The following is a 27322-nucleotide window of genomic DNA, read 5'->3' on the forward strand; positions in this document are numbered from 1 at the left end:
CACCGCTGGAGTACCCCTTTAAAGGGGAATTCCAAGTTACACATGGAACAGACCAGCGCATTCAGCCACCGGGGAGACAGACAAGGCCACATGTCTAGAAAAGGAACACACATCTATCGGGCAGGAGTGGTATATACTGTATATGTGCCATAAATGTCAACAATATCCCTTAATTTAACTTAATTTATCCACATCTCCGGGACCGGACTCCGGCTCTCTCACTGAGGAGCCTGTGTCATGTACCAGTAGACAGCAGGCGCTCTATTCATTTCGATGGGAGCGCCGATGATGCCTGAATACTGCACCCAGGTCTTTTCAACACTCCCATTAAAATGAATGGAACACGTGCCATCTGCAGGACACGCTCCTCACTGAGCGTCTTGTCCCCAGGGGTCGGACCCCCCAAGATCAGCTACTTATCCCCTACCCTGTGGATAACTTAAATTTTGTTGGATTTCTCCTTTAAGGGGTATACTGGTATAAAAGACATATAAGTCACTAATATAGTGTTACACATTGTTCTGGCTACAGCATGTTTTTGCATGATTTCCCCCCCCCTGACAGGAAGTTGTGTAGTCCTTTCATTGTCAGCGTGTTGTCTCAGCAGCAACTGTTTCCTCCTCTCCTAACAGGAAGTTGTGTAGCCCTCCCTCTCTTCCCCAGACAAAGTATTATCCTCTGCTGTCGCAGGAGGCATGGCTGGATCTTGTCTCTGAGCTCTAGCTCCCCACTCTTAATGATGTCATCACCTCTGACCAGCCCCTACAGCCACATCATCATCTTCCTGTCATAGATATATATATATATATATACACTGCTCAAGAATAATAAAGTGAACCCTGCGATAACACATCCTAAATCTGAATGAATGAACTAATCGTATGAAATACTTTCGCCTTTACATAGTTGAATGCGCTGACAACACAATCACACAAAAATTATCAATGGAAATCATCAACCCATGGAGGTCTGGATATGGAGTCACACTCAAAATCACTACAGGCTGATCCAACTTTATGTAATGTCCTTAAAACAAGTACCTAACTTGTTTTAAGGACATTACCTAATGGCAGTCAGGTTACCTCTGGCAAGCACATGGAGGGCAGTGCGGCCCCCCAAAGAAATACCACCCCACACCATTACTGACCCACCACCAACCAGTCATGGAGGATGTTGCAGGCAGTAGAACGTTCTCCACAGCGTCTCCAGACTCTGTCACATCTGTCACATGTGCTCAGTGTGAACCTGCTGTCATCTGTGAAGAGCACAGGGCGCCAGTGGAGAATTTGCCAATCTTGGTATTCTCTGGCAAATGCCAAACATCCTGTACGGTGTTGGGCTGTAAGCACAACCCCCACCTGTGGACGTCGGGCCCTCATACCGCCCTCACGGAGTCTGTTTCTGACCGTTTGAGTGGACACATGCACATTTGTGTCCTGCTGGAGGTCATTTTGCAGGGCTCTGGCAGTGCTCCTCCTGCTCCTCCTTGCACAATGGTGGAGGTAGCGGTCCTGCTGCTGGGTTGTTGCCCTCCTACGGCCTCCTCCATGTCTCCTAATGTACTGGCCTGTCTCCTGGTAGCGCCTCCATGCTCTGGACACTACGCTGACAGACACAGCAAACCTTCTTCCCACAGCTCGCATTGATGTGCCATCCTGGATGAGCTGCACTACCTGAGCCACTTGTGTGGGTTGTAGACTCCGTCTCATGCTACCACTAGAGTGAAAGCACCGCCAGCATTCAAAAGGGACCAAAACATCAGCCAGGAAGCATAGGAACTGACAAGTGGTCTCTAGTCACCACCTGCAGAACCACTCCTTTATTGGGGGTGTCTTGCTAATTTTCTATAATTTCCATGTGTTGTCTGTTCCATGTGGAATTGATTGTCAATCAGTGTTCTTCCTGAGTGGACAGTGGGATTTCACACAAGTGTCAGTGACTTGGAGTTACATTGTGGTGTTTATGTGTTCCCTTTATTTTTTTGAGCAGTGTAGATTTATTGGGACATTTAGGGAAGAATGAGGTGTGTGGTTACAGCATGCTGCCTTGTGCAAAACAAAGACACAGGCAGAGGAGCAGACAGGGAATGAATACAGCAGGTGTGCAACCTTACAGATGGATAAGTGCATTTGCTATAAATGTTAAGAAGCCGTACCCCTTCAGTATCAGTGTTGAATAAGTTGATTTCTTCAGGGGCTACCGTAGTGGCAGATGTTTGGGGCACAGAAGGATCAGACATGTTGGATTTCAGCTGCCTGATCCTTTTCTTCTTATGGTTGATAAGTTGCCCCCATAGGTGTCTGGCCAGAGAAAACGCACTTGTACATGTACGTGGTGGTGGTGGTTGTTTTCTTATATCTTTGAGGCAAATTCTTTAGAAGAAAAAAGAAAAATGAGTAAAAAATAAAGCCACAGTAACCCCTTAAAGGGGTACTCCGCTTCTAGACATCTTATCCCCTATCCAAAGGATAGGGGTTAAGATGTGTGATCGCTGGGGTCCCGCTACTGGGGCCCCCATGATCTCCCACAACACCCAGCGTTCTAAACTAATGCCGAGTTCCTGCAGCAGTGGTCATTATGTCATGGCCACGCCCCATTTGTGATGTCACGCCCCCTCCATTCATGTCTATGGGAGGGGGCGTGTCGGCTGACACGCCCCCTCCCATAGACATAAATGGAGGGGGCGTGGTGTGGCATCACGATCACTGCCGCCGAAACTTGGCGGTTCGTTCAGAACGCTCGTGCTGCGCGGAGATTGCGGGGGTCCCACCGGCGGGACCCATGTGATCAGACATCTTATCCCCTGCCCAATTAGAGATCAGTAGTATAATTGGCATATGGGGCCCTGTTGCAGATTTTGCTACAAGCTCCGCCTCTGATAAGATGCCTAGAAGCCGGATACCCCTCTAAGGGGTTAATCACCCCCCCAAAAAGTAGTATGTTTAAAATAGCTCTGCTATGACCCCTATAACATTTTTGTATTTGTTTGTTTGGTTTTAGTTTTGATTGGTACCAGTTCGGCGTAGATCAGACTTTTTGACCCTTTTTTGGGAATGTGTTTGTTTTTCTTTATTTCAGAAATGAGAGAATGGAGGCGATTCGAATTTTTATTATGAGGGATTTAAAAAAATAATAATTAATAGAAACTTTTTAATATATATAATTTTTTTTACACAGTTTTAGTCCCCCTAGGGCAGTGTTATCTAATCAGGGTGCCTCCAGCTGTTGCAAAACTACTACCCCCAGCATTCCTGGGCAGCCAAGAGCATGCTGGGAGTTTTGCAACATATGTAAACCCAGTGAATGCGCGTGTAGAGGCTACGATGTGTTCTCCTGAAGCCCGCTGGTCACATGACTGTCCGCTCCTTACGATTCCGCCCCTTGTTTGTTGTCACGTCCGTCATAGGTTACGGTAGAAGGTAAATGGTTCCTGGAGATGAAACCGAGAAGGACGGAAACGTTTTATCACCAAATACCAGAGAATTCGGTAACTGCCCGGTCTACTTACCTAAACCTTGTGGGAGACAAAAAGCAACAGACCTCATATCCCGACCTCATATCCCGTCCTCATATCCTGACCTCATATCCCGTCCTCATATCCCGTCCTCATATCCCGTCCTCATATCCCGTCCTCATATCCCGTCCTCATATCCCGTCCTCATATCCCGTCCTCATATCCCGACCTCATATCCTGACCTCATATCCCGTCCTCATATCCCCTCCTCATATCCCGTCCTCATATCCCGTCCTCATATCCCGTCCTCATATCCCGTCCTCATATCCCGTCCTCATATCCCGTCCTCATATCCCGACCTCATATCCCGTCCTCATATCCCGTCCTCATATCCCATCCTCATATCCCGACCTCATATCCCGACCTCATATCCCGTCCTCATATCCCGTCCTCATATCCCGTCCTCATATCCCGTCCTCATATCCCGTCCTCATATCCCATCCTCATATCCCGACCTCATATCCTGACCTCATATCCCGTCCTCATATCCCCTCCTCATATCCCGTCCTCATATCCCGTCCTCATATCCCGTCCTCATATCCCGTCCTCATATCCCGTCCTCATATCCCGTCCTCATACCCTGACCTCATATCATGACATCATATCCCGTCCTCATATCCCGTCCTCATATCATGACATAATATCCAGTCCTCAAATATTGTTCTCATATCACATCCTCATATCCCGTTCTTATATCCCGACCTCATATCCCGACATCATATCCTGTCCTCATATCATGACATTATATCCCGTCCTCATATATTGTTCTTATATCCTGTTTTCATATCATGTCCTCACATTCCAACCTCATATCCCCACTCCATATATATGATGTGTAAACTGATACCCCCTGTAGGCGCCATTTATATATCATTTGTATAGTTTAGCCCCCTTCATTCCTGACCCTGAGGCTGGGTGTGAATAAATACAGAACCCCAAGCTGTGATTCTCCAGCTGTGTTGCAGCCCATAGCAGTCTAAGCATGCTGAGATTTGTAGTACCACATCTTGGAGGAACAACAGAGCGCTTGTGCATTCATAGTCTTTATTACTGTTGCATTCCCAGTACTCTGTTGCTATTTGCCCGTGGAGAGGAACAATAAAGCTTGTTTAAAGTTGCTACCAACGCTTCTTCTGAAACACGGAAGCGGCGTGACCCGCAGGTGAACCGCATAAGGCGGAAGTGGATGAGCAGACACTTCCGGTGCGGGGATCCTCGCCTGTGCGGCAGGTTAGTGACTGTTTCTCCTCTCAGGCCCCGCCCCCCACCTGGTGTATATACCGCCTGACACCTGACCCGGGGGTGAGGAGTCCGGAGGTCACGTGATGTGTGCGGGAGATGAGCCCAGGGGGCAGGAATCCCGACCTCTACAAGTGCAACAGCTGGAGAGCAGGGGCATGCTGGGAGTTGTAGTTTTACTGCAGCTGGAGAATGGGGTTATGCTGGGAGTTGTAGTGTGACGGCTCTCTCCTGCCCCCTGCTGTCCACATGGCCCCCTATCCCCAGGACATGTATGATATATAACCCTCCGTATACATTGTATGAAATGTCACAGAAAACACGGTCACTTCTTCCAAAAATAGCGACACCCCCCCCCCCCCCCCCCGTCCACCGGCTTCTGGCGACCTATAACTTTTTCATTTTTCCGTATAAGTGGCGGTATGAGGGCTCATTTTTTGCGCCGTGATCTCTACTTTTTTTGATACCACATTTGTGTATATAAAACTTTAATTCATTTCTTTATACATTATTTTTTTTGCACTTTTTTTTTTTTACGTTCACCGTACGGGATCAATAACATTATATTTCAATAGTTCGGACATTTACGCACGCGACGATATCAAATATTTTTTTTTTATACTTTCTGGGGGTAAAATGGGAAAAAAAGGACATTTAACTTTTTTATTGGGGGAGGGGATTTGTAACTTTTTTAAAAAACAACAACTTTTTTTTAACCCTTTAAGGACCCGGGGTTTTTCTGTTTTTGCACTTTTTTTTCTCCTTACCTTTAAAAAAAAATCATAACGCTTTCAATTTTGCACCTACAATTCCATATTCAAATCCATATGATGCTTATGTTTTGCGCCACCAATTCTACTTTGTAATGACGTCAGTCATTTTAGCCAAAAGTCTACGGCGAAACGGAAAAAAAAATCATTGTGTGACGAAATTGAAAAAAAACCCACCATTGTGTAACTTTTGGGGGCTTCCGTTTCTACGTAGTACATTTTTGGGTAAAAATGACCCCTTCTCTTTATTCTGTAGGTCCATAAGGTTAAAATGATCGCCTACTTATATAGGTGATTTTGTCGCACTTCTGGAAAAAATCATAACTTCATGCAGGAAAATGTATACGTTTAAAATTCTCATCTTCTGACCCCTATAACTTTTTTATTCGTTTTTTCATGATATAAAAAGTGACCAAAAATACGCTATCTTGGACTTTGGAATTTTTTTGCGCGTACGCCATTGACCGTGTGGTTTAACTATATATTTTTATAATCCGGACATTTCCGCACGCGGCGATACCACATATGTTTATATTTATTTTTATTTACACAGTTTTTTTTTTAATGTCAAAAGGGGGGTGATTCAAACTTTTATTAGGGAAGGGGTTAAATGATCTTTATTCACTTTTTTCCCACTTTTTTTTGCAATGTTATAGGAGACTATAACACTGCACACACTGATCATTGTTATCCCATAGGAGACTATAACACTGCACACACTGATCATTGTTATCCCATAGGAGACTATAACACTGCACACACTGATCATTGTTATCCCATAGGAGACTATAACACTGCACACACTGATCATTGTTATCCCATAGGAGACTATAACACTGCACACACTGATCATTGTTATCCCATAGGAGACTATAACACTGCACACACTGATCATTGTTATCCCATAGGAGACTATAACACTGCACACACTGATCATTGTTATCCCATAGGAGACTATAACACTGCACACACTGATCATTGTTTTCCCATAGGAGACTATAACACTGCACACACTGATCATTGTTATCCCATAGGAGACTATAACACTGCACACACTGATCATTGTTATCCCATAGGAGACTATAACACTGCACACACTGATCATTGTTATCCCATAGGAGACTATAACACTGCACACACTGATCATTGTTATCCCATAGGAGACTATAACACTGCACACACTGATCATTGTTATCCCATAGGAGACTATAACACTGCACACACTGATCATTGTTATCCCATAGGAGACTATAACACTGCACACACTGATCATTGTTATCCCATAGGAGACTATAACACTGCACACACTGATCATTGTTATCCCATAGGAGACTATAACACTGCACACACTGATCATTGTTTTCCCATAGGAGACTATAACACTGCACACACTGATCATTGTTATCCCATAGGAGACTATAACACTGCACACACTGATCATTGTTATCCCATAGGAGACTGTAACACTGCACACACTGATCATTGCTATCCCATAGGAGACTATAACACTGCACACACTGATTATTGTTATCCCATAGGAGACTATAACACTGCACACACTGATCTCGTATACTGATCATTGTTATCCCATAGGAGACTATAACACTGCACACACTGATCATTGTTATCCCATAGGAGACTATAACACTGCACACACTGATCTCTTGTACTGATCATTGTTATCCCATAGGAGACTATAACACTGTACACACTGATCATTGTTATCCCATAGGAGACTATAACACTGCACACACTGATCATTGTTATCCCATAGGAGACTATAACACTGTACACAATGATCATTGTTATCCCATATGAGACTATAACACTGCACACACTGATCATTGTTATCCCATAGGAGACTATAACACTGCACACACTGATCATTGTTATCCCATAGAGGACTATAACACTGCACACACTGATCTCTTATACTGATCATTGTTATCCCATAGGAGACTATAACACAGCACACACTGATCTTTTACATTGATCACTGGTTTCTCATAGGAAACCATTGTTCAATGATTCTGCCGCTTGACTGCTCATGTCTGGATCTTCTGCACTGAGCAGTCATTCGGCGATCGGACAACAGGAGGCAGGTAAGGGACCCTCCTGCTGTGTCACAGCTGTTCGGGATGCCGTCATTTCGCTGCGGCGCCCCCGAACAGCCCCCTGAGCTAGCGGCAATGTTTTCGTTTCACTTTAGTCGCGGCGTTCAACTTTTAACTCCACATCTAAAGGGTTAATAGCATGCGGCACCGCGATCAGTGCTATTAGCCACAGGTCTCGGCCGTTGTTAGAGGCCCCGCGTTATAGAACGGGAGAGGACTCGGGACGTACCGGTACGTCCTTGGTCCTTAAGAGGTTAAACTTTTTTTTATTTTTACACTTTAATAGTCCCCTTTGATAATCCTTTGATTTCTAACACTGTTCAGTGCTGTGCATAGGACATAGCACTGATCAGTGTTATCGCTCATCTTCTGCTCTGGTCTGCTCGATCTCAGATCAGATGACCCATGGAAGGCGGCGGAGGCAGGCGAGGAGACCTCCGTGCGCTGTTCTGGATGATCAGATCCCGGTGGCAGCGCTGTGGGCGATCCAATCATCCATATTTCTGACCGCACTCCCGTAGATGCTGCGATCTGTATTGATAACGGCATCGGAGGGGTTAATGGCAGAGGTCTGCGCGCTTGCGGATGTCGACCATTACTGGCAGGTCCCTGGCTGTGATCAGCAGCCGGAACCAGCAGTGCATGACCCGAGCATCGCTCCGATGCTCGCGGTCATGTACAGGACGTAAATGTACGTCCTGCTGTGCTAAGTACCGCCGCACCAGGACGTACATTTACGTCCTTGGTCGTTAAGGGTTTAACCCCTTAGGCTATGTTCACGGAAAACTTCTGTGCAGTTGTGGTAGAGGGTGTGATGCAGGGCAGATGGAATTACCCTGGGGGCAGATGGCATTAACCCCTTTTATTCGTGATGCCAGGGCGTGGTTTATCCTCAATACAACCCAAAGGTATACCGCTGGATCCTGGGCTAGGCACGGGGGCAATAATGACTCTGATGCCAAGTTTTGGACAATGGTAGCTTTACTGAGGGTAGACAGATGGTAAAGTCTATAAAGTTCAGCCAGGGCCCAAGGAGATGACCTTAGTGGACTGGGACAATATTGCTGCGGGCCACGCTGACTGAAGACAGAGGACTTTGACTTGACTGACTTGAATGGGACTGACTATACCCCCCATTGTTGCTTACGTGGAGACTTGTGGCTGCTGGACGGATGTGAGGTCTCCTGTGGACTCCAGACACACTCGAGGACTTGACTTCAGCAAAGACTCAGAGCTGAAGAAGAGAAGAGAGACTCCTCCCAGGGCTTATATAGGAGAGACTCTGGTGGGGTCCAATAGGTCACATGGTCACTGATACCTCACTGGGTTACACTCACATGACAACAGGTTAACCACATAACAAATATTCTTAAAGGTATAACACTCTTATATACAATACATAGTATAAAACCAATTGTACAAAGGGAACAGGTGAAGGGGCCCAGGGGGACACTGCAGGAAGGCTGCCTGACAGGGCAGCGAGGTTACAGGGGTACAACTCCTGTACTGGGCCACCACAAACTCCCCCTCTTAAATACAGCCGTCCTCGGCGCCCAGTCCTGGAGGGTGGACGACTGGAAGTGGCCACTGGGGCCAGCTAGGTGACAACAACAGTTCCTGGGGCATTGATCCCGAATGTCCTTCTCAGGTATGGATAATGAATTAACATAACTGGGGATGAAATAGCCGATAACTTATACCAGAATATCGGTATAATTTATCGATATCGGCCCTAAAAATCAATATCGGACAATCCCTAATTACAACATTACCTTCACACATAGCATCTCTGTCACTATACGTGCCTTACTTATATCTCAGGGGAACCCTCTAGGCAGTAGAGCACCCTGGACACGAGGACAGGAGAAAGGTTAGACGTGAACATTTGACATTATGGACTGGAAATTTTAGCTGCAGTCCTAACTAAGCATTACATATGACTAGCCAACGTCCAAAACTCTATGTACATCACTGATTCGGTTCTATGTAAGCTGACTAAATTGGATTATATATTATACTTACAATGTTACTCACGGTACTACGACTTATTCTCAGTTCCTGGCTGGTAATTGTCCCTGATTTGACCTTTGGCGCAGCACCACCTCTGGAGGATCTGGAACTCTTGGAGCTTCTGGAACTGCAGTCGGCTCTTCTTCAGCGAAGTCAGGACTTGCTGGATTCCGCATCGCTGGCATTTGTGCTGGAGGTGCTGGAGACATGGTCGGCACTCGGGAGACGTGTATAGTCCGGAGCCAACGGTGACAGGACTGGGACTAACGTGAGGTGAACTAGTCCTGAGGTTGGAGAAACACAGAAGATTGCTGGCTGGTTTGGAGAAAATATGGTGATAACCATAGATGGGTGGATCCCCTCGGCAGGGATGTACTCCCTCGCAGGTCTGACCTCTGGAGGAGATGGGGCGGGGAGCACAGGTAGATGTTCTTTGAGACAGAGCTTGATATAATTCTGGTGGACGACTTGTGGCTCATACCCAGGTTTCTGTACTTCGTATACCTCAGATTCGGGGTAAGCTATGGCCGTCACCGTATAGGGCTCTATCTCCCAGATGAAGTCCAGCTTGTTAGTTCTTGGGAACTTCCGTAGCCAGACTTTATCGACCAATTGAAGTGGTTTGGCGGAGTCATGACGGTTGTAATCTTCCTGTTGCCTCTGTTGGGCCTTGCCCATTTTCCTACTGACAATTTCTTTGGCTTCTTGGATCCTTCGCTGATGGTCAGAGACCTACTCAAGGGAGGCTTGTGGAGAGTTGTTGATCGGGGCCTGGAGCCCAAATTTTCGGTCTTTAGGCAGTTGCCTGTGTTGCCCCATCATCAAGAAGAAAGGGGTATACCCCGTAGAACAATGGACTGTGTTGTTATAGATCTCCCATGAAAAACTTTCTTTTTTTAAATCAACTGGTGCCAGAAAGTTAAACAGATTTGTAAATTATTTCTATAAAAAAAATCTTAATCCTTCCAATACATTTTATGGGCTGTATATTACAGAGGAAATGCTTTTCTTTTTGGATTTCTCTGATGTCACAAGCACAGTGCTCTCTGCTGACCTCTGCTGTCCATTTTAGGAACTATCCAGAGCAGAATATGTTTGCTATGGGGATTTTCTCCTGCTCTGGACAGTTCCAAAAATGGACAGCAGAGGTCAGAAGAGAGCACTGTGGCTGTGACATTAGAGAAATCCAAAAAGATAAGCATTTCTTCTGTAGTATATAGCCCCTAAAAAGTACTGGAAGGATTAAAATTTTTTAATAGAAGTAATTTACAAATCCGTTTAACTTTCTGGCACCAGTTGATTTAAAAAAAAAAAGTTTTCCACGGGAGTACCCATTTAATTCGGGCAGTAGTCAGGGCCACTCTTCCTGTCTTGACACAGAGGCTGCTTGCAGCATGTATATAATGACTTGATTGATGCGCTCACAGAACCCGTTCCCCTGGGGGGGGGGGGGGGGGGGGTGATAAGCAGTAGTCCAGAGTTTCTTGCAGGCATGTAGTGGACACGGCTCTTGGAAGAGTTGGGCCTCAAAAGCCATTTCATGATCCATTAGGACAGACTCCGGACACCCAAGGGTTTGTACCCATTTGGAGTAGAACATCTGGGCCGGTGTCTTGGCTGTAAGATCTTTAACAGGCACCACGACAACCCATTTGGAGTAATGATCCACCATGGTGAGAGCATAAGTGTACCTGGACCGGGTAAGAGACATGGTCTAGCGCGACCAACTGGTTAGGCTTTTCGCTCTGGATGGAATGGGGGGCGCTCTTGCGTCCTTTCGCACATTCTTGGTGGCGTTGCAGACTGCACACTCACTGCACCATTTCTCAATGTCACTCCACATTCCGATCCAATAGAATCTTCGCCTGACAGTAGCTTCGGTCTTGTGGACTCCAAAGTGTCCCGACTGATCATAGTATGCGTTGAGGACCATCATCACGTCTCTTTGGGGAACCAGCATCTGATTAAGTCGATCATCAGAGACCGGATCCAAAGAATTTCGGTACAACAGCCCTTTGTGCACAAACAGTCACTTCCTCTGTCGCCACAGACATTTAAACTCGTAGTCACACTGAGCCCTGCGTAGAAGGGTTGGTAACTTTTTCGCAGGAAAGTAGTCCGACAGATCCCCCATGACTCGACTTTCATCTTGAAGAGTCTTCCAGGTGTATAGGTCTTTTTCGTACCTGGGTTCACATCCATGAGGGCGGTCACAAAATTCTGGTTCACAAACCGTTGATAAAATGGGGCATCTCCACGTCTTCCACAAGTCTTCGACAGGTGGTTCTTTGCCAGGGGTCATCCTCGACAGTACATCGGCATTGACATTCGTCTTGCCACTTCTGTACTTGATGGTGTAACTGTAATTGGCTAATCTTGAAGCCCAACGCTGTTCGATGGCACCCAACTTGGCAGTGTTCAGGAGGAGCAACAGGTTATTATCTGTGTAAACAGTAAAAGGCATGGCAGCCAAATAGCCTTTGAACTTTTTGGTCACGGTTCCAACTAGAATGAGCTGTAATTAGCATTGTTCTTCTGCTCCTCGCAGGTTACGACTGGCATAGGCAATTACTTGCTCTTGTCCCTCCTGCACTTGGGACAGGACAGCTCCCAGACCTTCAAAACTAGCATCAGTATATAGCCGGAACGGCTGACTGTAGTCTGGATATGCCAAGATGGGTGGCTCCATCAGCAGATGTTTAAGAGCTCGGAGCGCTGTCTCTTGCTCTTCGGCCCATTCAATAGGTAGTCTTCCATTGTAGTTCTCCTTCGCCGTACCCTGCAGGAGAGCTGCGAGGGGTTCTGCAATTTGGGCGAATTGTGGAATGAAGCAGCAGTAGTAGCCGGCAAATCCCAGGAAGCTCCTGACATCTTTCACCGTGCGCAGGGTAGGCCAGCATGGATATTAACTTCTTCTTTTCTTCAACTTGTTTACTTCAACTTCTTCCTCTTTCCTTCAGCTTTGTTCTTGCATCAGGCGCAGTTCTGACCGCAGGCACATTCTTCAGTTACGTGCATAAGCTTGTATATTGGATAAGGATAATAATGTTTTTCTGTAGCATTTGATACAGAATAGCAATATATATGTGTATTTTAATATATTGATCAGTAATCAGAATCCTCCTAATCATTCTTAACACCAGCAGGACCTGATAGTCCCTATTCTTGACTCCGGGACGTGCACGACACCAGATGGTGGTCTCCGTATTGGGTTGTAAAGTCACTGAACTGATGTCTTGAACTCATACTTTCCAGATTTCACTTTGCTTGTTGGCAAACTTCTGCTCCGCCTGTAGAACATTCAAGTGGTGCTGCGCAGCCCGCTGGCCTGAAGGGAACATATGGGGGAGAGAGGCATGCAAGGAATCTAACACTTCAACAAAACAATTCTTCATAATGTTCATCCCCAATATAAACTCAGCAGATCCCTTATCTGTCACATTAGTTACAATCACTCCCTGCCCGCTAAGTACATGTTCTCCCAACTGAATGGTTGGCTCCCAGTATCCATGTCTGGGGACTGGTTGCCCATTACCCGCAACTATTCAGAAGTTAACATAATCAGGCTCACACAATAAACTGGCATCCCAATGCTGATAGAAAACACTTTTAGGTATAGTAGACACTTGGGACCCTGTATCTATCAGCGCCTCCAAGGGTACACCTTCTACAATAACTGTAGAGTCAGAGTCCTGAGAGTCGTTCGGGGTTGGACGTGGTGACTGTTTTCCTGAGGGTCGGTCCTCGATCTCAGGGTAAATCCATGTAAATCCCAGCACTGCATGTTCCAATGGCTGGGCTTGTTACAATTGGTGCAGAAAGGTCTCTGAGTCCCCGAATATCTATTGGGTGAAGGATTACGGTAATTGGGATTGCGAGGAGCAGGGGCAGGTTTCCTAGGCAAGGGCGGTTCACGGTCATGTGGAGCAGGCAGGGTGGCAAGCTCCTTAAAGGGGTACTCCGCCCCTAGACATCTTATCCCCTATCCAAAGGATAGGGGATAAGATGTTAGATCGCCGCGGTCCCGCTGCTGGGGACCCCGGGGATGGCCACTGCGGCACCCCGCTATCATTACTGCGCAGAGCGAGTTCGCTCTGTGCGTAATGACGGACGATACAGGGGCCGGAGCAGCGTGACATCATGGCTCCGCCCCTCATTACATCACGGCCCGTCCCCTTAATGCAAGTCTATGGCAGGGGGCGTGACAACCGCCACGCCCCCTCCCATAGACTTGTATTGATGGGGCGGGCTGTGACATCACGAGGGGCGGAGCCGTGATGTAACGATGCTCCGGCCCCTGTATTGCCCGTCATTACGTGCAGAGCGAACTTGCTCTGTGCAGTAATGATAGCGGGGTGCTGCAGCAGCGATCCCCGGGGTCCCCAGCAGCGGGACCCCGCCGATCTGACATCTTATCCCCTATCCTTTGGATAGGGGATAGGATGTCTAGGGGCGAAGTACCCCTTTAACAGCCTTGGTCAATTGCTCAATGTCCTGCCTAACACTCTGTAGATCTAAGGCTGCACTGGGGTGGGGACAGGGGACTATGGTGGTATAGGTCTGGTTACCGGCCCTAGTGGCTCTTGAACAGGTGTGAGGGGAGTACAAGTTTCCTCTAACTCAGTCCCGGACTCAATCACTTGGATAGCCAGTCTTTTAACCCCTTAAGGACGCAGCCCTTTTTCACCTTAAGGACTAAGCCCTTTTTCGCAATTCTGACCACCCTCGCTTTACGCATTAATAACTCGAAAACGCTTTTACCAAATATTCTGATTCTGAGACTGTTTTTCCGTGACATATTCTACTTTATTTTGGTGGTAAATTTTTGGCGTTACTTGCATCCTTTTTTGGTGACAAATCCCAAAATGTCATGAAAATTTAGAAAATTTTGCATTTTTCTAGCTTTGAAGCTCTCTGCTTGTAAGGAAAATGGATATTCCAAATAAATTTTATTTTTACTCACAAATACAATATGTCCACTTTATGTTGGCGTCATAAAATGGACTTATTTTTACTTTTTGAAAAAATTTGAGGGCTTCAAAGTAGAGCAGCAATTTTCTAAAATGTCATGAAAATTGCAAAATCTGAAGGGACAGATGCTACAACAGAACTACAACTCCCAGCATGCCTGGGCAGTCTAGGCATGCTGAGAGTTGTAGTTTGGCAACATCTGGAGGGCTACCGTTTGGGCACCACTGTAACAGTGGTCTCCAAACTGTGACCCTCCAGATGTTGCAAAACTACAACTCCCAGCATGCCCAGACAGCCTTTGTCTGTCTGGGCATGCTTGGAGTTGCAGTTTGGCACCCACTAGGAAGGGCAGCAGTAAATATCGCTTACTGCCCCCTTCCTGAACCCTCCCCCCCCCCACCGTCGTTTCCCTACCTTCGCCTGTCTCCAGCGACGATCTGCGGTCCCCGCGCATCTTCTCCTCCAGGTACCGGCCTCCATCTTCTCCCCACGTTCCTCACGACATTCGGGGGTGGGCAGGACGGGGGGTTGCCATGGCGCTGCCATTGGTCAGAAACAGTTCTGACCAATGGCAGGGGATAGGAGGAGATCGCAGCACGGCAATCTCGCTCCTATCCCTTAGGATGATCGGGGGTGTCACTGACAGCTCCGATCATCTCTATTTTCTGGGTGATCGGGTCACCAGAGACCCGATCAGCCCGGAATAGCAGAAAATCGCATGTCTGAATTGACATGCGATTTTCTGCGATCGCCAACATGATTTCAGCAGGCATCCTGGTCCGGTCCCCAACCGGCTAGCGGCGGGGACCGGACTTCCCACAGGCGTATGCATACGCCCCACGTCCTTAAGGACTCGGGATGCAGGGCGTATGCATACGCCCGGCGTCCTGAAGAGGTTAAAAGCAGGAAATGACATGTTGAGATTTTGGACCGCTAACATTCTCAGCTGGGCTTTGTCCCACTTGTTATGGGCTCCATCAATTAATCTGTCCATTAACACTTTGTTGCCCTGCTCGGGGGTTATACCTAGTTTTTGGACAGTCTCTAGGGCATTCTGTAGGGCTACGGCATAAACTCTCAAGGTCTCCCCTGGCTTTTGTCGCCTTTCATACAGCCGGAGACGTACCTCTGATGGAGAATGTGACTCAGATACCTGGTATAGTCCTTCAAAGATCTGCTCCACCGTCGCCTTCTCAGATGCGGGCCAGGTGCGGACTTCCTCTAGTGCCGGTCCCTGGAGTTGTCCTGTTAGCAATTGTACCTGTTGGTTAGGAGGGAAAGAGTAATAGAAAAACAAACTCTAGATCCTTTCTTTGAAATCCCTCAGGGTGAAGGGGTCTCCATTATAGGTAGGGAGGACAGGGTTCCCCATGAATACCGATGCAGACGCTGGAACACCAGGACCGTTTATGTTGACTGCAGGCAAGGAGGGCAGGACTACTGGAGCAGGTGATGACCTTGCTGCTGTAGATGAGGGGGCACTGGCGTCCGATTGATCTGTGGTACTGGGTTCTGACATTCTGTTGATTTTTGAATGCAAGAGAAATAAGGTGCGTTCCCCTTTAAGATGCTGATGCGGATACTGTAATGGACACGCCCCCTCTATTTGCTCCCCTGTGATGAACAGTCTTGCGGGCAGTAACGTGAGAGTAATGACAGATTCGGGCACCGGAGACTTGATACTGATGATCGGTGGTGGTTGCGGAGCCTGTGATGCAGCGTGGCTTTGCGGGTGACTGCGGGAAACGGGTGTAGCAGCCGAAACCTCCAAGATGGCTGCTCCCAGAGAACTTTCTGTCTAGGTCCGGTCAGCAAAATCTTCTCCTATGCAACATAGGGCGGCTCTTTGGCTCCTCCTCGCCTCAAGCCTGGGGACTGGCGTGGGCGGTGCTGCGAACGCTCGCGCGTGCAGGAAACTCCGGACCAAATTAACTCTTTCAGAAACAGACTCTATACAGTTCACAATGGCATATAAAAGTCTTTTCTTCACCTCCCCCTCTATTTCACAAGTGCCTTTTCACTGACAAAGTCCCGAACACTTTCTGGCACAATTTTTGTTGCGTTGTTTGTGTTGTACTCTGCAATACCGGACACAGTTCAGACTGGAGGGGGTACTTTCAGCAGGCATCCCGCGCCTGGGGGGGACCTGATCGGTGATCTGCGGCAACTTCGGGTCAATCAGGTCCGCGATGACCCAGTGACATGGAAAAAAAGGATGATAGGTGCCGTCCGAGACGGCACCTATCACCCTTTAGCAGCAGGAGTGAGGTGGCACTGGTGCCACCTCACGATCGTCCTGATATTTTTGGCCGTTACCAACCGACGAATCAGGACTCCTGCTGTGGGGGTGTCCTGTAACGGCACCCGCTCTGCCCCTGTTCCGGTATTCCGGAGGGCGAGAGCAGGTGCTGGGAGTCATTACTTGGCGTGGGGCCCCCGATCCCTGGCATTGGCTGCGGGATTGGGGTCCCAGGATCGGAGACAGCGGCGGTGGCAGGATGATCCTCAGAGCACAGCAGCAGGAGGTAAGGCTGGCCTCCTGCTATTGCTGCGCAACAACTCCCAGCATGCTCTTTGGTAGTTTGTGCATGCTGGGGGTTGTAGTTATGCAACAGCTGGAGGCATATTTTTGTTCCTCAAGCTGTTGCATAACTACAACCCCCAGCTTGCAAGGACAGCCAAAGGACATGTTGGCAGTTGCAGTATTGTTCCTCCAGCTGTTGCATAACTACAAGTCCCAGCATGCCCTTCGGCTGTAAGTGCATGCTGAGAGTTGTAGTTTTGCAACAGCTGGAGCTACTCTGGTTGTGAAACACTGAGTTAAGTAACAAACTCTGTGATTTTCAACCAGTGTGCCTCCAGCTGTTGCATAACTACAACCCTCAGCATGCATGGACAGCCAAAGGGCATGCTGGGAGTTGTAGTTTTGCAACAGCTGGAGGTTAGCCCCCCCCCATGTGAATGTACAGGATACATTCACATGGTCGGGTTTACAGTGACTTTCTCGCTGCAACTTTGAGATGCAGCAAATTTTCCGCTGCAGCTCAAACTCCCAGCGGGAAACTCGCTCTGAACCCGCCCGTGTGAATGTGCCCTAAATACACTACACTACACTATACAAAATAAAAAGTAAAACACTACATATACATATACACCCCCCAATAAAAATGAAAAACTTCTGGTATGGCAGTGTTTCCAAAACGGAACCTCCAGCTGTTGCAAAACAACTCCCAGTATTGCCGGACAGCCACTGACTGTCCAGGCATGCTGGGAGTTTTGCTACAGCTGGAGGCACCCTGTTTGGGAAAAAAAAACAGCTGTAGGATAATTTTGGTATCAGAGGCAAGTGTAATTCTTGCATCCGGGTCCATCCTTATGCAAATCCCTAATTTAGGCCTCCAATGCGCATGGCGCTCTCTCACTTCGGGGCCCTGTTGTATTTCAAGAAAACAGTTTAGGGCCACATATGGGGTATTTCTGTACTCGCCTAACAATTTGCCTAACATTTTTTTTCTTCTTATACCCTTTATGAAAAGTTGGGGTCACACCAGCCTGTTATGGTAAAAAAAACTAAATTGTTTACATTAACATGCTGGTGTTACTTCAGAGGTAAAAGGAAAAAAAGACCACCAAAATTTGTAACGCAATTTCTCCTGATTACGGAAATACCCCATATGTAAGCGTAAAATGCTCTGTGGGCGCACAACAATGCTCAGGAGTGAGAGCGCACTATGTACATTTGAGGCCTAAATTGGTGATTTGCACAGGGGTGACTGATTTTAAAGCGGTTCTGACATAAACGCAAAAAAATTAATACCCACATGTGATCCCATTTTGGAAACTACACCCCTCACGTAATGTAATAAGGGGTATAGTGAGCCTTAACACCCCACAGGTGTTTGACAAATTTTCGTTAAAGTTGGATGGGAAAATGATAAAAAAATTTTTAACTAAAATGCTAGTGTTAGCCTAATTTTTCATTTTCACAAGGGAAGATAGGAAAAAAGCCCCCCAAAATTTGTAACCCCATTTCTTCTGAGAAAGAACATACCCCAAATGTGGATGTAAAGTGCTCTGCGGGCGCACTACAATGCTCAGAAGAGAAGGAGCGCCATTGGGATTTTGGAGAGAAAATGTGTCTGGAATTGAAGGCCACGTGGGTTTACAAAGCCCCCATAGTGTCAGAACAATGGACCCCCCCCCCCACATGTGACCCCATTTTGGAAACTACACCCCTCACGTAATGTAATAAGGGGTACAGTGAGCATTTACACCCCACAGGTGTCCCTGACAGATTTTTGGAACAGCGGTCCATGAAAATGAAAAATGTAATTCTTCATTTGCACAGCCCACTGTTCCAAAGATCTGTTTTTACGGAAAAAATGCATTTTAGTGAAAACATTTTTTCCATTTACACATTACACACTTTAACGAAAAGTCGTCAAACACCTGTGGAGTGTTACGGCTCACTGTACCCCTTGTTACGTGCCTTGAGGGTTGTAGTTTCCAAAATTGTATGCCATGTGGGGTGTTTTTTCGCTGTTCTGGCACCATAGGGGCTTCCTAAATGTGACATGCCCCCCAAAAACCATTTCAGCAAAATTCACTCTCCAAAATCCCATTGTCGCTCCTTTCCTTCTGTGCCCTCTACTGCGCCCGCAGAGCACTTTACATCCACTTATGAGGTATTTCCTTATTCGAGAGAAATTGGCTTACAAATTTTGGGGGGATATCTCTCACTCCGGGGACTGATTCTAACGGGGTGCTGCGTGCAAGATCACGGGGGTCCCCAGCGGCGGGACCCCCGCAATCAGGCATCTTATCCCCTATCCTTTGGATAGGGGATAAGATGTCTTAGCGCCGGAGTACCCCTTTAATGTCTTCAAAAAGTAAAAACATGTCAACTTCATGATGGAAACATAAAGTAGACATATTGGCCCCGATTTATCAGAGAATGTCTACGGTAGAGCTATTTTCCCATGTTTATTTGGGCGGTGGGTTTGACTAGCGTGCATCTTATTTATCAAGAAGGTGCAGCAGGATGATGAATTTTGCGCAGCTCTGTCGTGGTGGGGAAAGCTCTACCACATACACTTTTTCTAGACGCTTGTGAGGGAGGGAAGTAGACACTTTCCCGGGTCCTGAATTTGGCAGGTTGGGTGTTTTTACTTTATTTCACAGAGCTGCCGGGACATTTCTACTTGCATTTTAGACGCTACAATCAAATTTGATTGCGGTGTCTAAGGGGTTAAAGCCGGCATCACCGTGATCGGTGATGTCTGGCATTAGAGATGGGTCCTGGTGGCCGATAGGACCACCTGGCTATGACACACTGATCGTATGTCATAGAAGGGGAGTGGGATGCTGTCGTCCACAAGAGGTTAAAGGTTGAATTGCGGAAGGTAGAAGTGATTCTCACGCCTACTGGTAGGGGGTGGAGCTTTGCGCCTAAAAAAGTATCTAAAAGCACAAAATAGCGACTTTTGACAAAAGTCGTAAATGATAAATATGTGACCACTGCATGGTAAAAAAAAAAAAAGTTTTACGGGTAGGCAAAAAGAGTGAATATGCTGCTTGCGCCTGAACTGCGCCAAAACATAGACAAAAAAATGCTCTAAAAGCAATAAATCTCCCCCACTGTATTTGTGAATCAATATATAATTTATTTGGAAGCAGAAAGTTTCAAAGTTAGAAAAATGCTAAATGTTCTACATTTTCATGAAATATTGGCATTTTTTCACCAAGAAATGATGCAAGTAACAATAAAAATGTACCACTATGATAAAGTAGAATATGTCACGAAAAAACTGTCTCGGAATCTGAATAAAAGGTAAAAGCATCTAAGAGTTATTAATGCATTAAGTGACAGTGGTCAGATGTGCAAAAAAGAGCTGCTGTATGTTCCTAACAAAGTTCTTTTCTTTTTGAATTTCCTTTCCAGTCTGACTGCTCTCTGCTGACCTCTGCTGTCCATGTTAGGAACTGTCCCCATAGGAAACATATGCTGCTCTGGACAGTTCCTGACATGGACAGTGATGTCAGCAGAGAGCAGTCAGACTGGAAAGGAAATTCAAAAATAAAAGAACTTCCTGTGGAGCATACAACAGCTGATAAGTACTGGAAGGATTAAGATTTTTAAATAGAAGTAATTTACAAATCTATTTAACTTTCTGGCACCAGTTGATTTAAAAAAAAAAATGTTTTCCAGTGGAGTACCCCTTTAAGGACACAAGGTGTAAAGGTACTTCCCTGCTCCCGCTCCCAGTGTTTGAATCGCACCTCATACCAGTGGGTCCCAGTTGCTTTCAGCAGCCAGGACCCACGGCTAATACCGAACACATTGGTCGGGCGGCATTTACCCTTTAGATGCCGCAAAGTCCATAACGGCCTCTAAATACAGGATAAAATAGTGAAAAATAAATTAATTAAAAAACACAAAAATACAATAATAAAACAAAAATAAACCGATTGTAGTTAAACCGCGCGTCAATGGCAAAAGCGTGAAAAAAATACCAAAGTCCAGAATTGCTGATTTTTATTTTACTTTATACAGAAGAAAAAAATTTACAAAAAGCGATCGAAAAGTCTTATTGAAACAGAAAATGGTGCAGATAAAATCTACATATCACAGCGCAAAACGTATACGAAAAAATAAGAGTTTAAGTGGTCAGAAGAGGAGGGTTTTAAACATGATTTTCGTATCGAAATTTTTTTTTGTGTTTTTTTTCCCCCAGTGTTTATTAATTGTTCTCTACGTTTTTTTTCAGTTTTTTTTTTTTACGTCATCTAAGTTCAAATCCACCACATTTAATGTGGAAACTTTACATAATATGTCAGCGAAACTCCCTTTTTTGTGGGGTTCACGCCCTTTTTTGTCAGACACACCCTTTTCCCTGGGCAGATACGCCCCTTTTGTTTTTCAAAAGATTAATGGTCGGATTTGAAGTTTTTTTTTTAGGCGCAAATTTTGCCACAAAAACCCTTCAGAAACACAATAGTGTCATTTTTACCAAATAGTGCACCGCGTCGAAACGGAAGCCCCCAAAAGTTACAAAATGTTTTTTTTTCACTTTCCACCCACGAATAATAAAATTTTTTTGCTTCACCAAAGATTTTGTAGTATAATGATGATGTCTTTACAAAGTACAAATAGTGGCGTAAAATACAACAACAACACCAAGCCTCATGGCGGGGAGAAAAATCCGAAAGTGCAAAAATGAAAAATCCCTGCGTCCTTAAAGGGGTACTCCGCCCCTGGCATCTTATGTATAGGGGATAAGATGTTTGTTAGATAGCCGCGGTCCCACTGCTGGGGACCCCCGGGATCGCCGCTGCGGCACCCCGCCATCATTACTGCGCAGAGCGAGTTCGCTCTGTGCGTAATGACGGGCGATACAGGGGCTGGAGCAGCGTGACATCATGGCTCCGCCCCTCATGACATCACAGCCCATCCCTGTAATGCAAGTCTATGGCAGGGGGCGTGATGACCGTCATGCCCCCCTTCCCAAAGACTTGTCTTGACGAGGGCGAGCCGTGACGTCACGAGGGGCGGAGCCGTGACGTAACGATGCTTCGGCCCCTGTATTGCCCGTCATTACGTTCAGATCTGACATCTTATCCCCTATCCTTTGGATAGGGGATAAGATGTCTAGGGGCGTAGTACCCCTTTAAAGGGGTACTCCACCAGAAAACATCTTATCCCCTATTTAAAAGATAGGGCACAAGATGTCTGATTGCGGGGGTCTCGGCGCTGGGGACCTCCGCGATCTTGGCTGCGGCACCCCAGACATACCGTGCACTGGCGATGTGGGGCAGAGGCTCGTGACGTCACGTCCTGCTCGTGACATCACGGCCATGCCCCCTCAATGCAAGTCTGTGGGAGGGGGCGTGACAGTCGTCACGCCCCCCTCCCATAGACTTGCATTGAGGGGCATGGCCGTGACGTCACGAGCGGGGCCTGGCCGTGACGTCACGAACCTCCCGCGCTGCACATGATAGGGTGTTGATTACACCTATCAGCTTGCTGAGGTAAATAGATAAAATTTAATAGACTTTTAGCTCTTATTTTTTTTTTTGTTTTTCTTAGGTCTATGAAATTTTTTTTAAACAAACTATCGGAGGATCAGATACAATTTTATTCTATGAATTTTAATGATGAAGGTGGAAGTGACATGGAGGTGACAATCCAGAAGTCAAACCTAGAACGGCAAAACTGGAACAGTGATGGGACTCTGGGTGATGGAGAGACAAGATGTCCACCGATCAAGGAGGAACCGTTCGTGTGTGATGAGGGAAATCTAGCAACAAATAACACAAACGCACCTTCTCGAATTAAGGAGGAACCAGTCCCTACTGATGGAATGACCCTCCAAGACCCCGATCCTTCTGTAGACGAGGTGCCATATCCTTCTACTCATATTCAGGAGGAATCCTATGATGGAGTAAACCTTACAACCCAACATTGTCGTCATCAGGACTCATCTACTTGTATTAAAGAGGAACCAGTCCCTACTGATGAAATGACCCTTCAAGACCCCGATCCTTCGGTAGACGAGTTGCCATATCCTTCTACTCATGTTCAGGAGGAATCCTATGATGGAGTAAACCTTACAACCCAACATTGTCCTCATCACGACTCATCTACTTGTATTAAAGAGGAACCAGTCTTAGAAGCTAGACAAAAACTCACAAACACTAACACTAGTAGACCAGAAGATCACACCCAACAGTATCCCTCTACTCGTATCAAAAAGGAAACGGACTCAAGTGACCGGAGTAATGAAACTGACTCAACGATAAGTGTTACACAGCAGTCACCATGTGATACAAAAGACGAGTTGGACACAACCGAAGAAGACACCGATGTTGACTTGCCAACAGATCGCGTGGAATTTCCTCCTTACATTAAGCCCGAAACAGCGTCATGTGATGGCGGGAACCTGAAGGACATTTCGGTAGGTCCCAGATCTGTTAAGGTGGAATTTATTTCTTGTGAAGAGGATAATCTCTCGGAATATACGTTGGTGCAGATCAAAGAGGAGTCGGCGTCGGGTGAAGATGACAACACGACAGACAACGAGAATTACCTGTCCAGCGGCTGCACAGAATCCCAGATAAATGAAGACTGGTCACAAGACGGAAACTTGGATGCACCGGAAGCAAAATCGTTCTCCTGCTTGGTGTGTAAGAAGCAATTCAGTAGTAAGTCACATCTTAGTAGACACCATAAAAGCCACAGCGGTGCAAAGTCGTTCTCCTGCTCTTACTGTGGGAAGTGTTTTTCGCGCCTAGAACAGTGCTCTACGCATCAGAAGACCCACACCGGAGAAAAGCCCTTTACGTGTTCATATTGCGACAAGAGTTTTTCTCAGAAGTCCCACGTCACAGTCCACGAGAGGTCCCACACAGGAGACAAACCCTTCGCTTGTTTCTACTGTGGAAAACGGTTTTCTCAGAAGGCGAGACTGGTCGTCCACGAGAAATATCACACGGACGACAAGAGGTTTTCATGCTCTTTCTGCGGGAGATGTTTCCTACGTCGGGAACAGTGCGAGGCTCACCAGAGGATGCACACAGGGGAGAAGCCGTATCCGTGTACGTACTGTGAGAAAGGATTCAATCAGCGGGCGCAGCTTATTATACACGAGCGAGTCCATACGGGCGAGAAACCCGTCTCCTGTTCGGACTGTGGGAAACGCTTCTCCCAAAGGTCTAACCTGATTACCCACCAGAGAATCCACACTGGAGAGAAGCCGTACTCCTGTTCTCACTGTGAGAAATGTTTCAATACCCAGACTAGTCTAATTCTGCACATGAGAGGCCACACAGGAGAGAAGCCATACTCCTGTGCAGAATGTGGGAAATGCTTCACCCACAAGTCAGTCTACAGCAAACATCAAAGAGTCCATACGGGAGAGAAGCCATTTTCGTGCACCGTATGCGACAGACGTTTTTCTCAGAAAGCTCCGCTTATAGCACATCAGCGGACACACACGGGAGAGAAGCCATTCTCATGTCCTGATTGCGGAAAGAAGTTTTCCCAGAAAGGACATCTCGTGACTCATCAGAGAATTCACACCGGGGAGAAGCCCTTTTCCTGTTCTGAATGCGAGAACAGTTTTAACACTCACTCTAGTCTCGTTTTCCATCAAAGACTCCATACAGGAGAGAAACCGTATCCTTGTACCATATGTGAAAAGAGTTATACCAACAAATCCCAGCTGGTAAAACATCTTAAGGTCCACTCGGGGGAGAAGCCATTTGCATGCCCTGAATGTGGTAAATGTTTCACCCGTAAGGCCGATTTTGTGGTTCATCAGCGAGTTCATACCGGTGAGAAGCCCTACCCCTGCTCCGAATGCGGAAAACGATTTACCATCCACCAAAACCTCGTCCTACACCAGCGAATCCACACTGGAGAGAAACTTTGTTTTTGTTCAGAATGTGGAAAGTGTTTTACCCGGAAGTCTGACTTTGTGATCCACCAGAGAGTCCACACGGGGGAGAGGCCGTACTCCTGTTCACAATGCGGCAAGACTTTTACCATCCATCAAAATCTCATTCTGCACCAGAGAATCCACACGGGGGAGAAGCCATATCTGTGCTCCGAGTGCGGGAAAACGTTCGGTCAGAAGTGCACCTTGAATAGACACGTGAAAATACATAAAGGGGAAAAATAGCGTTCCTCTAAATGACTCGTGTAAATGACTCTTGTATATTCCCATTTATAGTTTTATATTAGTTTATATATTTAATGTTGTTAAACATATTGTATGTCAGACTTCTACACTCGAGGATTTGAACCTTCCTAAAAAATATGAACAAAAAGTTTTTAAAGTGATTTTGCTTCTTCTGAGACTCCTCAATCGACCACAGCAGGACTTGGCATGTCTGAAATATCCTAACATTTTCAATTAACATGGTCCTGTAATTTCCCCTCCCATTCCCATAAGTCATAAGCAGCAGCAATTTACTGCTTAGGCCAGGGCTGCTTTTGTAATGTAACCCTTTTCTTGCTGTGCTGTTGCTTTTCTCCTTCCTGCTCACATAGCACATTACAAAGCCAGTACATCAATAATCCCTTCCCCCTCCACATGCCATTTATAGTAGTGTACTGTATAAATCATCCCCTAGCACAGTGGCAGCCTGTTCAGTCCAGAACTATGTCACGGCATAGCTGAGAGGCGTAGGTGCTCTACTGTGATTGGCTAGAGAAGTAAGGGAAAGGAAGTCCTGTGTGTATACTGCTTACAGACACCCCAACTCTGGTTGGCACTCGGCTGTGTAGCACTCAGCGTTCATTTAGAACGCGGGCAGTGGGGGTTGTGACATCAAGGCCAACGCCCCTCCCCTCAATGCAAGCCTATAGGAGGGGGCGTGACCATAGTCGTGCATTGAGAGGGGGCGTGGCGTGATGCCATGGAGGGTGTGTCCATGACATCACGACCCACGCCACCCATTTGTTCTGTACGCTGGGGCAGTGGAGTACTCCTTTAAGGCTTACCGTATTTTTCGCCCTATAGGACGCACCGGCATATAAGACGCACCCAATTTTAGAGGTGCAAAACCTAGTAAAAAAAAGATTCTGAACCCAACAGTGATCTTCAACCTGCAGACCTCCAGATGTTGCAAAACTACAACTCCCAGCATGCCCGGACAGCCGTTGGCTGTCCGGGCATGCTGGGAGTTGTAGTTATGCAACATCTGGAGGTCCGCAGGTTGAAGACCACTGGTATAGGAGGTAGTACTCACGTGTCCCCGCCGCTCAGGACCCGTCACCGCTGCCCTGGATGTCGCTCCATCGCTGTCGCCGCGTCTCCATGGTGTCCCCGACGCTCCGGACGTCTTCTTCCCCGGGATCCACGCTCTCCGTCGCTGTCATCACGTCGCTACGCACGCCGCTCTTATTGGATGACGGGACAGCGTGCGCGACAACGTGGTGATGTCGAAGGAGAGTGCCGCCATGCAGTGGATCTCAGCACGGAGCAGACACCGAGGAGGCAGGTAAGGTCCCTCCCGGTGTCCTGTAAACTGTTCGGGACGCTGCGATTTCACCGTGGCGATCCCGAACAGCCCGACTGAGCAGCCGGGTTAGTGTCACTTTCGCTTCAGACGCGGCGGTCAGCTTTGATCGCCGCGTCTGAAGGGTTAATACAGGGCATCACCGCGATCGGTGATGTCCTGTATTAGCCGCGGGTCCCGGCCGTTGATGGCCGCAGGGACCGCGGTGATAGGTGGGTATTTGCCGTATAACTCCCCCCCCCCAGTTTTGGGGAAGAAAAAGTGCGCCTTATACGGCGAAAAATACGGTAAATAGTTATTTTATCACAGAGAACTGGCACTGATGTAATGTTATTGCACAAATTGCTGTAAAAATGCATAATAAATACTATGATTTTGGAAAATTACAGCAAAAGCACAAAAGCCAAAACATGGTAAAAATGTGGTGAAAATTCAATGTGTGAACACGGCCTAAAGATGTAAAATCTTCATAAAACACCTTTATGTGATTATAGGTCAAATCACTGTGATATTTCTCTGAGAAACGCACTTTTAGGGTCACACGTGTTGTAATTTATTAAAGTCGATGGGTAGCAACATCGAGGCTGATTTTGTTGCCCATTGACCTCAGTGGGTAGGAAAATATGCAGCAGCAAAATATGGCATGTGTGACCCTATGCAGAATTAAAAAAAAAGTGCATCAA

General features: G+C 46.7%; 3 protein-coding genes across 4 annotated transcripts in view; 2 read left to right on the forward strand and 1 right to left on the reverse strand.

The window, feature by feature from the left end:
* LOC130282607 (zinc finger protein 271-like) overlaps positions 1 to 27322 on the forward strand; it is a 330526-nt gene that overhangs the window by 182272 nt on the left and 120932 nt on the right. The window lies entirely within an intron of this gene.
* The window catches only part of LOC130281610 (zinc finger protein 850-like), a 126145-nt gene that overhangs the window by 12970 nt on the left and 85853 nt on the right, over positions 1 to 27322 (reverse strand). Inside the window, exons 10-11 of the mRNA XM_056529025.1 lie at positions 9916 to 10364; positions 2320 to 2372 (exon numbers count right to left, since the gene is read on the reverse strand). Coding sequence (XP_056385000.1) covers positions 2320 to 2372; positions 9916 to 10364 — 502 coding nt within the window. The remainder of the gene's footprint in view (positions 1 to 2319; positions 2373 to 9915; positions 10365 to 27322) is intronic.
* LOC130282610 (zinc finger protein 271-like) lies at positions 4536 to 26215 on the forward strand. 2 transcript variants are annotated; one of them, XM_056531024.1, is made up of 2 exons: positions 4536 to 4744; positions 22705 to 26214. In XM_056531024.1, the coding sequence occupies exons 1-2, from the start codon at positions 4701 to 4703 to the stop codon at positions 25295 to 25297; spliced, it is 2637 nt and encodes an 878-aa protein (XP_056386999.1). In that variant the 5' UTR covers positions 4536 to 4700; the 3' UTR covers positions 25298 to 26214. The 2 variants fall into 2 exon arrangements, with proteins under 2 accessions (XP_056386999.1, XP_056387000.1); XM_056531025.1 differs by lacking the exon at positions 4536 to 4744 and adding an exon at positions 4776 to 5025 and having other exon boundaries at positions 22705 to 26215.

This window comes from Hyla sarda, chromosome 7, assembly GCF_029499605.1.
Source record: "Hyla sarda isolate aHylSar1 chromosome 7, aHylSar1.hap1, whole genome shotgun sequence".
NCBI classification, from domain to species: Eukaryota; Metazoa; Chordata; class Amphibia; order Anura; family Hylidae; genus Hyla; species Hyla sarda.